A 16,172-nucleotide genomic window follows, 5' to 3' on the forward strand; every position below is an offset into this window, starting at 1 on the left:
ACACAGGTGAAAACTGGTGCGATCTTACCTCCCTCTTCTTACTGCCTCTCCTCGTCTGCCATTTCCGATTATCCCGGCAGCAATTCTACCCCCAATATCAGCATTGTCCATCTGTATCATTGAACGAGCTGTGAGAAATCAGCCTCTCACAGTTTTATGTATTGGAAGCCGTGTTTCATAATGTATGTAATCACATGAGTAACATTTTACTCCATTAGCCATTAATTATCTGATTTTCTTCCCACACATAACTCCAGATAAACCACAGAAGAGATGGTTTCACAGCATGGCAGCTATTGATCCATGCTGGATCATTTGCCATTAAAAACATTGTCCTTAAACTGGAGGGTTTGGAGGCTGTGTTCATTAGCACCTGTCCTGTTGAGGAACCTCTGAGTGCTTTTGATTTTCACAAGCACAGAGGGGCTTCCCTGACATCTGACCTCCCTGGAGACAACAAGCAAGAGGAGCATTTCAATCAATAAATGATCACTTCATCACTTTAAGGATAAGGGGTTTGTTCTATATTTGTCTTGTTGTCCTACATTGAATTAATTCTATTATTAAGAAAGGCTGTGTTGCCAAAGCCTAATTTAGTTTGTGCCATAAAGACCTATAGTCCAAAGCTATTAAAACACATCAGTGAGCCACAGTGTTGCACTGGATGACATGCTCCTTCATTACAACCACCCTACTGCCATAAATACTCACTCAACCTCCAAATCCACTGCTGAAAAAACATGTTTTAGAAAATTATCGAGTCCTATTTTTATATTGACTGGATATATTTATTATTTGTGAAAAGTATATCGTCAGTAGGAATCAATTGACATAGAGAGAGCGGGGAAGTTAGAAAGACACATTACTGAAATATAGGAGGGAGAGTGCATGGCATATGTTTTTATTCATATGAGATGTTGGGCTCAGTATATATTTGGTACATTGCATACATGTATTTTTGTCCGTGAGCATACTGTCATTACAGTAAGGTGTGGCCTTGGCTGCAAATGCACCCTTAAAAAGCCTCTTACAGTACCAGACAAAAGGGGACAAAGATGAGGGCTCTGTTATGACTTTCTGTTAGCCGTGTGCATATCAATGAGGTAGAGGTTGTAATTCTTGCTGCATATCTTGATACAAGCCTCAGTAAACACTTTAGTTTTAGCATTGGACTGTCTGTGTGTCTGTCTGTCTGTCTATGCGTGTGTGTGTGTGTGTGCCTGTGAAACAACACACGCTGATGTAAACTACCTTTTTATGAATGCAGCATCCATGACACCTTTTTAAAAAGGATTCTCTCAGTGTTTGATTTATGACTCGGCTCTCGGTGTCACTTTGAAGGCAATTACAGCCTATGAATGGATATAATATGCATACAGTCCGTAAGCTCGACATTCTGCCAACTGCTGGAACAGAAGCTATGCTCTTGAAAGAGCATCATCAGTTATGCTTTTGAGTGCTTGTGTTTCATCTCATATTGCGTGTGTGCGTTTGTGTGTGTCTAGGTGACTTATCATCTGTGTGTTTCCAAGAACTATTGTGACTATTCACTTGTGCCTAAATGTGTGTCTAAACAAATGAAAGATACGGTTTATGAAAGCTTGTTGTAGACTACACACAAAGCCAGTTTGTACAGGCACATAACACCATGCAGTCTTCGGTAAAGCGCTTTGACCTAATTAGTAGCAATCCTGTTCAAAATATTTGCAGATAAAGGGTCTTGAGAATTAAGCATCCCCAAGATACACTCCTATACATGAATGCAAATATACACTGACACACACACTTGGGCGTGCCCCCCCACCCCCCTCCTCGATGTTGGTGTCTGCCAGAGAGGGCTTTGTAATCTGGAGGGGCTGTGCATCCCAAATCCTGTGCGACCCACCATTGATTTATGTCATTGTGTGCATTTTCAGCCTCTTCAAAGGTCACCTTGTGTGTCTCCTTTGTGCTGCATTTCTCTGTTGCTGCTACTGTTGTGCATTAGTTGCATTAGTTTCCCCATCCCTCTTTAAACTCAAAACCCACGCATTCTCAAAACCCACTCAGCCCTCTGTATTCTTCTCAAACAACCATATCAACTGACACGCAGAGAAGGCCAAAATGGAATTTTGCTTTGTGGTTTGTAAAGACAGTTGCCCACAATGCTCTAAACTGCTGTTGGAAATTGCTTGAGATTACCCCAGTCAACGTGGAGGGAACAGAAAAAATGTCTCACATGTTGATTCATTTTCAAATTGCCAGTAAAAGCCATCACTCAGCCGAGCTACAGGCTGTCCAGGCCGACAAAACACAACCACTACTGGAAAACCGAAGAATCTGAATCCAGCAGTCAGATAAACGTGTAACACAATTGCTTCAATCAACATCACATATTGTTGTCAGTCGCCAACGTCAGCACAGTGTTATTTATTTGGCATATTTTGGAGCCTGTTTCTAATCTCTGTCTCACTCATGTCCTTCCTGCACAGAGTCTCTCGAGCCCACCTATCAGCAGCTGCAAAAGATGAAGCTGGACAAAAGTCCCTTTGTGGTGGTGTCTGTGATTGGCCAGGAGCTGCTGACCGCAAGTCACCACACAGCCTCTGTTGTGGTGCTGGAAGCCGCTTTGAAGATCGGCACATGCAGCCTCAAGCTACGTGGCTCGGTCTTTTCGGCCCTCAGCAGCGCCCACTGGTCCCTGGGCAACACAGAGAAGAGCACTGGCTACATGCAACAGGACTTGGAGGTGGCCAAGACCCTAGGTAAGAGGCCTGCACTGGGAAAGAATGAATAATAAGGTAGATTATGGCATACAAGAACAATGATTTATTTTTTATAATTTATAGTTTAGACTTTGAAATATCTGAAAGAACAGAACACGATATCCCAGAGATTAAGTTCTTGAAGATAAAGAAATGACCAATACATTATTAAAATGGTTGCCAATTAACTTTAGCCAGTGATGCACAAAATGTGGATGGATTGCCGGGAAATTTTGTACAGACATTTCTATTCCCCAGAGGATGAACCTGACTGTCGTGCAAGAAATTGGCAGTTTCTTTGTCAAAAATAGATGTCACTAACTACAAGTATGAACATAATGTGTGGGTGTTAATATAGGTGGAGGCAGGATGGTTTGAGAGAAAGGCGGTTAAGGAAAGAAACAATCTTGTAATGTAGGGAAAGAAATGAAAATAGAGAGTAGCACAGACTGGCTCCACTCTTCTCACCCCCACACAGTTTGACACATGACTGGGTAGAGCAGCTGGAGATAAGGAGCTGAGGTTCTCAGGTGGAGCACAGAGCTTGCGCTTTACTTTGGCCTTGTCTGTGAGGCCTCTCTGTCAGGCAGAAATAATAAGGCTTTCCCCTCTCACCCTCTGGAGCATTGAGATCAACACTACCAGCTGTCAGGGAAGCCGCTCTACTGTGGAGAACTTATGACGGCCACTTTCCCTTTTAAGGGTGCAGTGGCATGCCAGTGGCATAGATGTGGTTCATCGCATCGCTGTTCAACAGCCGTGTTGGGATGATGTGACATCAACACTAGTTGCTTTATAATCACCTTGGCTTTACTGTAAATATACTTTGTTGGCTCTTCTCATTTCTCTTCTCATCTCTTTATTTTTTTCATCTTCAGGTGACCAAACAGGGGAATGCCGTGCTCATGGGAATCTGGGCTCGGCATTCTTCTCCAAGGGAAACTATCGAGAAGCGCTGACCAACCATCGCAACCAGCTAGTTTTGGCAATGAAGCTAAAGGACAGAGAGGTAATTTGTTTGTGTGTGTGTGTGTGTGTGTGTGTGTGTGTGTGTGTGTGTGTGTGTGTAGATAGTGTGTCAGACCGCAGTCTTTAAATGGATAGAGCAGACAAACTGTTATTGCAGAGGACAATGACTTGAGGTTAAAAAGTATTTAATTCTCTGAGTCTCTTATCATTTTTGTAGGTCTGGGATTGTGCTGTCCCCAGCATTTTTTTCTGTTCTGGATTTTTAGAGGGTATGTCAAGGAGGAGGCTGAAGGACACAGAGATGCTGCTGCTCTTTGTCTATTTAAAAACATGCGTGTCAAGTTGGTGCGGAGAACAGATGAAGGTGATCGGGAGGAGAGAGAGTGAGGCAGTTGAAGCAGGGGCCAACAGAATAGCCTTAGCAGCTGGTTCACCTTATTATCAATGCAAACCATTTATGCAGATATTAGGCAGATGTTTATCTGGTCCATGTAGTAGTAAGTCTGGGGCTTTGTAACATACGGCTGTTTTGGAATGTAATTTACACAGATTAGGTTGTTCTGAATATGGGCCAGAGAGTGGGAGGGAATTGAAAAAATGAGGAAAGGGAGGAATATTAGACGGACTGATCTACTTTTTCTTACGGTTTGGTGCCCTCTTTCTCTTCTCACTCTGTCTCAGGCTTCTCTCTCTCTCTGGCCAACCAGGTCATTTTGGGGGGGGGGGGCTTGTTCCAACACAATTCCCGTCACACAAGGAGAAGAATGGCCTCCGTTTCCCCTTCATACCTTATCCTTCCTAACAGGCCGGCAGGCCTGCTTGTTTGTGTTCCCTGATATCAGGAGACATTTAAACAGTCCAGTCAAATGCAACACAATGCACCAGGATGAAACTTGTAGTTGAAGAATGAGGCCAGAGGGCCCATTGACATCTCTCCCTCCCACAGTTTGAGGATTTGTGCAGAGCAGATGTATAATTATGAGTTTACAGACACCATTGCCAAAAACCCTCTGCCATGTAACGAGGTTAGATATAGAGATGGGTGAGAGACATATGCAAGGTCCTTAGTGTCTGCTGTGAGAGTTAGACTGCTCACAGTAAGTGGCCGGTCAAATGTCTGATTAAATGTTTTTGTTTGTTATTGTATGCGTGCAAGTGTGTATATGCCCACTACCATATCCAATGTCCAGACTAGTATGAGTCTGCTCCTAATGGGTTTTAAAGACCGAGTAGTAAGGTATCAGTATATCAGTATCAAGCTGCTGTAATCCAGAGTGGACCACACTTTCAGCCACTGAAGCCCATACTGCTCACATGTTGCTTCTTAAAGGAAAACAATACCTAACCTGCACCCCATGCTTGCGCACAACTGCCAAATGGGCCACTCGTGTGTTCCAGTGTCCTGGGGCCCAGTGGAGGTCATTGAACACCTTTTAATAGTTACATCATATACTGTAGAAAACATCCTGATTGGCCCTACATTTAAAGCCCCCCCCCTTCTTGTTCCTCGGAAGGCCCCCTAATCAGAGTCATATGTGTGTAACACCACCTGGTCTCCCTCAGAACACACTGGAGCCTGGCGGATAGCTCATTACGGCCGGCCTGATGTTTTTGTTTCTGATGTGGATGTTTTATCTGGCCTTTCTGAAGCTGAGGTCACTTCCTAGAGGCTGGGGACAGGATGTTGATTCTGACTGGATTTCCAGTATGCGGGCTAAGGTCTAGGAGTGTGGAGAGGAGAGAGACTTGAAGTGGCATCGATTCCAATCCTCAGTGATAAAGGAATATGTGCCATATGTGAATTGTAACAAGTTTAATGAGAGCGCATTGCAGTGACAGAGAATTTTCTAGAGACTTTAATGAAATCATATACATAGTGAAATGTTTGATGTGATAAAAGGACCTGGTGAACCATGTGTCTTTGATATGATGTGGGATGTGGGTTTTGATTCTGTTGAGCATCAGATTTTGATTGTGTGGGTAAAAAAAGCTTGGAAGATGACAGACACTTTTAAATTAACTCTTTGAACTTGTTGCTGTGTGTGTGTGTGTGTGTGTGTGTGTGTGTGTGTGTGTGTGTGTGTGTGTGTGTGTGTGTGTGTGTGTGTGTGTGTGTGTGTGTGTGTGTGTGTGTGTGTGTGTGTGTGTGTGTGTGTGTGTGTGTGTGTGTGTGTGTGTGTGTGTGTGTGTGTGTGTGTGTGTGTGTGTGTGTGTGTGTGTGTGTGCGTGCGTGCGCGTGCCAACCCTAGTAAGCTCCCGTCATTTATTTATTTGATCCACCTTTAAAGGAAAATGTGATTTATTGCAACACTTGTATCTGTTATTTTGGCCATCATTCCTGTCTGTTATAGAGAATTAGATTGTACTCTTCGGTGCATGTGGGGGGATGTCACTGAAAAAGGAAATCAAAATTAATGATAAAAATGACCCATACTGTCAATTCATCCAACATTACCAACATTTCTGGTACACTCACTTTCAGTCTTACTTCTGAATTAAAAGGTTTAGATAATGCGACTAAACTGTCGACCAAGGAGACTGCAACATGTAGACTACAGGGGCCAGGGATTGATTATATACTGGGATTATCAATTTAAGGAATGAACACCTAATCCCTTAAAGACAGTAATATGATATATTGTTTGTCACTAGGCAACATCTACTTCATGTGTATGTCTGCTAATACTTAAACTGATACTACCACCAATACTAGTAGTGTAACTCAAAGCCCTGGTTTACCACAGCACTACTACAGGGGGAACAGTGGCCTGTGTGTGATGAAGGAGCAGAAAGAGATACCAGATGAGTGTACTCTATAAATCAAGTCCAGTACCTGGGTCCTGTTGTATCGGTAAAGGAGCTACGGGATCTCATTTCTTCTTCTAATTACCTGGAAAGAAAACCCTTTTTGTGGCTCTATAGCACAACGCAGCAAAATAAGGCAATTTGTGTGTTGGCTACTTGCCTGTCGCTGACCAGCAGACTTTGTGACACTATTAAATCTCCCTGAATCTGAACAGAATACAATCTGTAAAGACGGAGAGCTGTAAAAAATAGAAGAAACAGAAAAGAAGGAAGAGCTGGGGCTAGGCTCAAAGAGTGAGTGCTCTGTCATCCGCGACTGGGACTGGAAGCTACGGTCCAAACCTGTGAAGTCATAGGCTAGCGTGAAGTGTTTTTCTTTAGCTTGCTGCCTTTTGGAAACATCCTTAGCACAGTTTCAGCTGTCATACATACTGCAGATAGAACATAAACACATTGCCTAGTCTTTTTAGCTGTGTGTCTTTTCCAACTTTTGTTTTTGTCCAAGTTTCCACACCTGGCTTTGTCCAAGGCTGGCCAGTAATCATCTTTAACAAAGGATTTCTCTGTCATTGTTAAACAAAGTTTTTAAACTCAGTCTTTCCTCTCCAAACTCCCTTTCCTGTCCCCTCTGTTTGTCTGTGACATTTTCATCTGAAATAGTAGGTTTAACTAGAAGGAGTTAACCCCTAATTTTGGGGTGTGAGTATTTAGGAGAAACTGAGGCGGGCTGGCAGTGGCGTGCTCTGTAATTATGTCTTGTGTGATGTTAAAAAGAGGCTCCGCTGCTGACTCCCCCAACCCCAAGTTGAAATGGAAATCACGATTAGGGAAAATCACGATTTTTCCCCCCATAGGCTCCACAGTTCGACTCTGTATCTTACCGCCACTCTCTTTTTTAACTCTAGCTTCTTTCTTTTTTTTATCTATGCCTTATCTCCTTTTCGCTCCATCTGCCGAAAGGAATTTACTCAAACTTTGCCACTCACTCTGAAAGTGACACAGACTGTTTTATCACGGGTGTTTATCTTGCCGCTAGTTTGGGGCTGGAAGGATTCTGCTGGACACTAGCTTGTATAATGAGGTGGATGGCTGAGAGATGAGCCTCTAAATAAGGGGTGAGGAAGAGGGCCAAGTGTGGGTGTTCCTCTTGTCAGGGTTTGTCAGTGTTTGTCAGCACTCGAGTAGAGGAGGGGATCATTAAGGAGTCATTAGGGTATGGACGTGTGCCTCCACCACCTTTCTTGGGGACCATGCTAATAGAGGATGGCAGAGGGGGGAACTTGGAACCTCTGTCTCCTTTCTTTAGCCTCCACTGCTTTGCTGAATATGAGGAAGGATTTAGGGATGTTTAGAGGGGCTAATTTAGCTAAAATGCTGGGTGGGGGCACAAAGAGAGCGTTGTCCAGCTAAATAAAAGGAAACACTTCTCCTGTACACTGAGTACATTTTACAGGGCAATTTAGCCCTCTGAGTGCACTCAGCTGTTGATATCACTTTTCAAGTAAAACCACTATGAGACATGTATAGATGCCACTGCTCCTTCACCTCCTGGTGTGCTAGACTGAGGCACAGAGCTGGCCGGTGTGCGCCCGTGTGCCTTAATGACACACGGGCGCTCCTCGGCCCAGTGGTTTAGAACTGCTCTACAGCAGCTTTCTTAGCCATGAATCATGAGAGATGGACGGCAGGCATCAGCCAATGGGCCATGACCATTGTGTGTGTGTGTGTGTGTGTGTGTGTGTGTGTGTGTGTGTGTGTGTGTGTGTGTGTGTGTGTGTGTGTGTGTGTGTGTGTGTGTGTGTGTGTGTGTGTGTGTGTGTGTGTGTGTGTGTGTGTGTGTGTGTGTGTGTGTGTGTGTGTGTGTGTGTGTGTGTGTGTGTGTGTGTGTGTGTGTGTGTGTGTGTGTGTGTGTGTGTGTGTTAAAGGGAGCGCATGTTTTTGTAAAGAAATATTGGCACTTTTTTTTTTAAGCATGTATGATGGTAAAATGTGTGTACAGTTTTAGATGCTTTTCCACCTTAAAGGTTTGCTCAAACTTACGGCAGAATCTTCAATCTGATAAATATCACAATAGTATTTTTTCTGGTCTTTCAAGCCTATATAAAATACCCACATGTTAAAGCCTATTTTTGTATACTTAATATGTACCTGACACATTCTCTCATTTCACAGTTTAAAGTTAAATTATAGAGAAAAGGAGAATAGATATTTCCAGGTATAAACTCGCTATGTTTACATGCATGCAAAAGATTAACCATATTAACTAACAGTTTTATTTAACTATTCCCATGAGCTGAATTCTTATCAATTGGCTGTTGCTGCACATATGCATCAGTTTAAACACATCCGCAGATATGCTTTTATGTCTGCATGCTGTGTACGTCTAACTGACGCCTGTGGCTATGACTTGTACTTGTACTGGTTGCAGCGTAATGGTATATATACTGATTTTCCATTTCCTGCAACATCCCATTGACCCAGAACAGGGAGCTCTGCATGTGCATGCACAGCCAAAGCAGAGGTTTATAGACATGTATTTGTTCTGTGTGTGTATCCACATGTGTGCACATGTGCGTTTGCTGCATTCGAGGTGACGCAGCTTTGTGTCTCCCCCAGTGGAGCATTTGGAAGGCTGTCAGAGAGATGAATGACTGCCGTAACATCGACTACTGCTCTGCCTCTCTGCTACCTCCTCCCTCCTCCCTCTCTTCTTCCACAGTGCCCCATGCTCCATTTCTCCTTCCCTCCGCCCTTCCACATCCCCCCGCTTCCTTTCTTTACTGCTCTTCCATCTCACCACTTTATCCACACCTCCTTTTCCCCCTCTCTTCATTTATTTTCTCTCCTTTCCCCTGTTTATTTGTCTTATCCTTTCTCCATTTTGCAGAATGTGCCCACACTGTGTGTAAGAGTGGCCTTTAGAAAGAGCAGACACAATCCACTGTTCAAGGATTCTTTGCCATCGGGAGCATCTGATTTTCTTTTTCACAAAGCTTACTGCTGTTCGGACTCGTACATTTGCTGATCAAAGCGTCAATACACAAGCATCATAAGCCCTGCCGCTAATGCTATTCTAACAAGACCTTAATCTAAACACCGCAGAGGCTTGTGTAGATTGAACTGCTTCCCGTTTGAAAGTTGAGTAATTTGTCTTGAATATTACACCTTGTCTATCTTCTTCTCCCAAGCTGTTCCAATCAAGGGCAATACAGAGGGACAGATTAGATAACAAATAAACAGTGACATGGTCACGGGAGACTCCTTCACTTTCTCATATGCTGCTGTGGTGCACTATATGATTATAAATGACATACACAGTGCTCATCAGAGGGAGGAGGGAGTCCAACAGGCTCCTGGGGTTTCTGCTGCACCACAGGACACAGAAAACGCTGTAGAGATTTTAATGATTATGAAAATCAAAAGTCCGATCATTAATCTTGGCAGAGGGGTTTGATGTCACGCGGCGAGAGTGATGAAGACAGAATGTGCCAACTCATCTTCCCTAGATAATGGCTGACGATAAGGGACGGAGTTCGATTAAATGCGCCAGCCAGCGTAACGCTGGTTCTCATGGTTTAAATTGAAATGAATTGCGTGTCAATGTAGCCAACTGAAACGGTCCCACCTCCTCTTGTTCCCGGGCTTTTGAGTGGTCCCATAATAGTTCTGACTTTCAGGAGAGCCTGCATGTAGCCTGAAGAGGCTGGCTGATGTATTGGCTCTCAACCTGTGTGATTAATTAATTATCTGATCTCATCAGCGTAATCCCTATTACAGAGTTGATGAGTCTTTTTCATGTCTATTCTGATGCCTGCCATCACAGCTATCTAGCTGTTATTCACAGGTGACTAGAAATGCATCAGAGGCTAGACTCGAGGCAGACCTCCCGGCTAAACCTGGCACTCCCTCACCCTCCTCCTCCGGCATCAGTCCAGCCCAGCCCTCATGGTTGGCCAGAGAGCATTTAAAGCTCTGGAACTGCATCCCTTTCTCCAACCCAATCGATAGTGGAGCTGTCAGCAAGATGAATGGAGGCTTTAGGAAGTCCATTTTAATGAAGGAGAAGGAGCATGGGAAAGAGAGGTACTTGGAAAAGGGGGATGGAAGGAGATAGGGTGAGCCATTGAACGTAGTTATGAAGGGAAGGAGAAAAGGAAGAAGCAGCACAGAAAAGGAATGTGCATGTGTTTATTGAACTTGTGTGTAGAATGATGTGTGTACTGTGTAATATTGTCTCCAGTGACAAGGGTAATGGAGGAGTGGACTGGGTGGATTTAACTACAGTAAGACCTATTTCTAGCTCAGCAGTGTGGAATAGTTCCTTAGTTAAGGGAACTTGTAAAGCACACCCAACACAGAAACCTATATTAGTGGACTGAGGGGATTTCATCTGGCCGGCACACCAACACCACATCAAGTCCTCTGGCTCATGAATCATGTCAGCAGCTCTGTGGTAAAAGGTTATTATGACAAGGGAGAGCTACAAATCCAAGGCAACTCTCTCCACAACTGCCCTCATCTGACACACTGGCTCGAATCAAAAGATTTGTGTACATTTGCATTTAGAGGCAGAAGATGTCCTCTGGAGCAAACTTTTTACTTGGGATTCTGTTTATCTTGTAGTTTTGTTTATTTTCTGCCTTTTTTTCAGCATGCAGAAAAGGGCTCCAGGCTAATTGATGATTAGGAGCTGAGGTCAGAGGTTAGTCACAGCCAGTGTTGTAGAGCAACAATCTCCTCTGGGCAATGGCCCAGCCCAACCCAGTTTTCTCTGATTCGAGCAATTACTGGCTCTGATTAGTCAGTGTGGCTGTGGAAATGATTGTCGATTTATGCATATGGCCAAATAACTACTCTCGTCAGCCAGAGCTCTACACGTCGAGTGTGCTCAGTGCCTGATAAAACCACTGACATCCAAACAGAAAAAAGACTAAACTGGTCCAGGGAACTGAAACAAAACATTGAATAAAGATGAATGTTGTAGAAGACGCCACATTCACACTTTCTGTCTGTCTGTTTTAGAAGTAAGCCAACGTGGTACCGTGTTACCTTAGTTAGTGCAACCCGGTCTCACTCCAAACTTGTCAAATACCACTGCTTGGCCAGTGCCCCTTAGCGTCTGATACCGATGCATGGGAGCACCCTTTAGTGTCTGTATGGGATGCACCGTGCTGTCAGTTAACTCCAATGTAGACGTATACTCGTATTTATTAGATGGCCAGAGTAACTGCCGTAGTATAAAGAGCGAGAAAGTCCCCTTAGGCCGGATGGGAGGGGAGGCTGGACGGATCAAATACATATGGGACTTTCACCCAGGAGACCGCTCTCGTCCCCAAGAAAACGTTTACTTATTTTACAGTAGTTTTATTGCGTAACCTCAGTTCTTTACGCACGCCTGTTGTATCAAGTGCATTTTTTTTAACTTAACAAACACACTTATTTTAACCCCACCCTTGTTGTTTCCCTAAGCCTAACAAAACAAAAGTACTTTGGTTGTCTAAGCATGGGGCTGCACAATTGATCGAATATTTATCACAATTTGATCTTCCCGCAAGTATGATCAGCTGCGATATTGACATTTAAAATGTGTGCTCAAAGTAACTCATGAAATACCTAATGTTAAATCAAGCACAAGAGCAGATGGGCAAAATGGAAATTCACTGAATTCAGGACGTTTTGATACAAATATGTTTTACATAACTACAAGTCTCACCTAAGCCAATACTTTTGTTGCGTAATTAAACATTGAAAAAGTAAACCTACGTTGGAAGTTTATTTTAAAACTGTAAGCATGTAACAAGCTGAGACTGTTTCCTGTGAACACAGAAGTTTATTTTTCAGCAGAAACTGACACGTCCAAAACTGACGGTTGAGGGGTACCTTGATTGTGATAGTTTGAATCGTAGGGACATGGACTCAGCATTGGCATTTGACAAGTTGGGAGTTAGAACACGTGGAACGTTGGATCGTAACTATGTGTTAGTTTTCTGGAATTATATCTTAAAGACGTGTTTGATTTCCTTTCAGTGGCCCTGAAGTAGCGATCAATATAGCAGACAAATCAACAATGTGTGCATCATTCCTGATATGTTGTGAGAATGTATGTGCAATTGGCTCTGTTTCCCGATTCCTGTTTAATTTACATTAATAACACAATGACAAAGGCGCTACTGCATGTTCATGATCATGGTTCAGTATATTCTGTTTTTTCTCCCCTTCCTTCTTTCTCTGAATAAGGATGCATTGTAAAACAAATCCTCAGACCTTTTAAAAAGTGAAATCAAAGACATCTGAAAAATAGAAATGAGCCATAAGGTGAAATTCAAATGGTACGGTGGAATTTTAACCACTCTCTCTTTGTGTGTGTGTGTGTATGTTTTGTGGGGGGGGGGTCTGTATTACGAGGGAACAAGGGGAGAGAGAGGTCAGTGCAGTTACAAGCGTTTGATGTTTGCATTATATATAGCCGAGGCGCACACTGGGATGTAGGAGACAGCATTTTTGCAGAGTGAGGAAATGGTCTTCTGCAAGACTCCCTGACATCATGCCAAAGACGGGGATTATAGTCCTCAGTTTGGCTCGGCTGAGGCCTCCTAACAACTCCTATACACTGAGACACTCTTTCTCTTTCGCACTCTGTCTCTCTCCGCTCTCATCTTCAGCTTTTGTCCCGAGCTACAGCAATGTCAGCATTCTTGTCCCTGTGGCACAGCATCCAGACTTTCCCCACTCTCTCTTGGACGGGAGCCCCCGTGTCTGTATGAGGAGGTGGAATGTGTCTTTGTGAAAAGTGCTCAGAGAAAGCAATAAAATGGAGAGAAAATACGAGGCCCCAAGTGAGTGAAATGAAAGTACTCCATCTTATGAGGGGATGGAGGCCTCAGGGTTCTGCTTATACTTGACCTTGCAGCGCACACGGTTCGGTCTCTAAATAACAATGGAGATAGACCTTCGCTGGCTACACGTCTACCTCAGAAAAAAAGCTCTTGAATGTCTTAAATTGAGAAAGGAACCGAGTGAAATCACGGTTCTAAAATATTCAGTAGAGGGCCCAGAGGTAAAGGCTGCTCTGGTATTTTATGTAGCCAGACTCAATTTTTAAAAGTAAATAGCTATTGCTCTCAGCTTATTTAATTGCAGCCATTGGCTTCTGCTTTTGGCAAGGTGTGGCCATCTCAGATTGGTGCCACACACACACACACACACACACACACACGTGCAAAATTACACACATACACTGATGAGATTACTGCTGTTTTGGGTTTTATAATAAATACAAATGCTGTGTTAATAACTGCATTATTAATGCACTTACCCAACTTAAAATCATGTTTACTTTCTTTGATCAAGACGTAATACTTGACAAATAATGTATTTTCATCTCTCCTTCAAAGAACACTGTGCTTGGCTGTCTTATTTTTGATTGTTGCCTAATTTTGTGTGTTTTTTAGCTCTAAATAAAAACTTAATTTGTGGAAATTACACCCTTGATTATAAGTGCTTCTTAGTTTTATAATATTCCTGAAGAATTGCCTTAATTGGTTAATACAGAATTTGGTATCAGACCTGCTTCTACAGATTGCACTCAGCTGCTTGTGAGTATTCCGTTTTCTGATTGTGGGGAGGAAGAATCCGTTGTGCGCTTGCGTGTAATGAGTTGGGCATCTGTGAATATGTGCATGGGCACGTTTTTGACTTCATCGCTATTCAGTGAGGCTTAACGTGATTAGAGTAGTGTGATCCCCTGAAGAGTTAATGATGAGAGAAGCAGTAGCTCCACAGAGGCCAATCACACACCAGCCTCTGACAGCATATGGAGTCTTATCTTGCTCTATGTATTGTTTGTGTGTGTGTGTGCGTGTGTGGCTGTGCGTGCACCTCATGGGTTTTAATACGTAAGAACATGTATATGATGGGAATTCAGCTATCATTTCTTGTTTGAAAGTGTTTGTTATCTACCGTGAACACCATTAGAATATGCATAATGCCTTTGTCTGGATGTTTGACATTTGTGGGTTTGTTGACATACAGAGCAGAATTTATAATCATATAGCTTCATTATGCTCATGTCAGACATGGATCCAGCCCAGGAGAGGCTCTTGGAGGGGCTCTTGGTAGGCCGATGGCGGTGTTCTCCTCCCCACACTCCAGGGGTCTGACTGACTGGCTTAATGACTCTGCCGGGGTTACAGCGCATCTCCAACTCATTTTCGAATGTGATTGAAGTTCGCAGTGGGTAGCTTTTCATCAGTGTTGAGCAGACAAAAGGGACCTTTTCACTATTGTCTTTTCATGTGTGTGGAGTTTGTGTGTTTGCACATGTAGACCTGCAATTCTGAAGAGATGCACAAGAGAAAATCGCTTTATGGTTGTTATCCATGCTGTGTTGGAATCTCACGTTCCCAGAGATGATGAGTTTTGTTTGGGTATGTCTCCAGTGTGTTCTCTGCTTGTTGTGTGTATGTATACACACTCAGGAACTTGCAGGCAGACAGTAAACAGAGGAAACTGCACAAATATGATTTAGGTGTGGGTCAGTGTGTCATTAAACCAGGTGGCGTTTGCGTAGTACCCAACTTTACATGAAGACTAAATATGAACAGAAGTGAAATTCAAAGAGAACATTGTCAGAGCTGTATTGGACAGGAATAAGAGTTATACAATACACAGGAAGGGCTATGTAAAGAGTCTAGTTGTGTATAGTCTCCAGTGTACTTAGCAGTGTGTCTATTGGCTGTACTGCTCAGCTAGGCTCTGATTACAGTCCACCTTAGTCTCGGCCCGCGCCATTCATGGCTGCAGATGTGGGATGAGTCATGTAATAATTGTTGGTGTTGGCTCAGCTTTACTTCTAACCCCCTTCTTCCTTCTCACCCTTTTCATTTCCGCCCCTTTCTTTGCTCAGTTTTGCTTAGTTCCTCCAAACTCAGCCGCTCACCTTTGTTAAGCAGCAGATAGGCATATGTTATGGCTGTGAAAACTGCATCTCACTTAATGGCAGCTGAAAAGTGGCCTCTGATTGCTCCAGTGTGAAGAGGACAATCTAGCACAGACAGAAATCCACTTTGTTGGAAGCCACACTGGTGTTTTTCCTATAATTTTCACTCTTGACTGGTGGAAGTAGAGTTTGATTGGTACTTATGTCTGCTTTGAGTCAGATGACACTCTTCAGGGTTTTGCTCCGCCTACAAAGTTCCCCCCACCAGGAGCACCTTCTTTTAGCTTTGGCTTGTGTGGATAGTTTAGCAGAGCCAAGTAGTCCTCCCACACTAGCAAACTTTCCTTCTTACATTGCGTGACCAAAACACGAAATGCATTCCAGAGAAATTCCAATAGTGTCCCTGCATTTTCTCTACATATTCCCCTCTCTGCTCTGCCTCTAGCTCTTCCTCCTGAACACCCCTCATCCCTCCATGTATCTTTAGCCATTAAGATGTGTTCCTCAAAAAGCATCTGTTAAAGTAGCAGATACTTTTTTTTTTTGGTGGGCACAGGGTGGGTTTTAGGAGCAAAAAACTGATCTAAGCAACGTGGTTTTGGGTGGCTCAGCTGAGATGCCAACTTAATTTGTGGCTGAAGGACTGTAACAAAAGCCATTGCCCTTCCACTCTGACTTCCATGGTGCCAGTGGCGATAGATACAATCAGGGCCCCT

The 16,172-nt window shown here is 43.4% G+C and overlaps 1 protein-coding gene across 1 annotated transcript in view; it reads left to right on the plus strand.

The window, feature by feature from the left end:
• LOC117736495 (tetratricopeptide repeat protein 28-like) overlaps positions 1 to 16,172 on the plus strand; it is a 155,748-nt gene that overhangs the window by 93,448 nt on the left and 46,128 nt on the right. The window contains 2 exon segments of the mRNA XM_034541868.1: positions 2,472 to 2,744; positions 3,623 to 3,753. Coding sequence (XP_034397759.1) covers positions 2,472 to 2,744; positions 3,623 to 3,753 — 404 coding nt within the window.

The sequence above is a fragment of the Cyclopterus lumpus genome, chromosome 9 (assembly GCF_009769545.1).
Source record: "Cyclopterus lumpus isolate fCycLum1 chromosome 9, fCycLum1.pri, whole genome shotgun sequence".
Taxonomy (NCBI): Eukaryota; Metazoa; Chordata; class Actinopteri; order Perciformes; family Cyclopteridae; genus Cyclopterus; species Cyclopterus lumpus.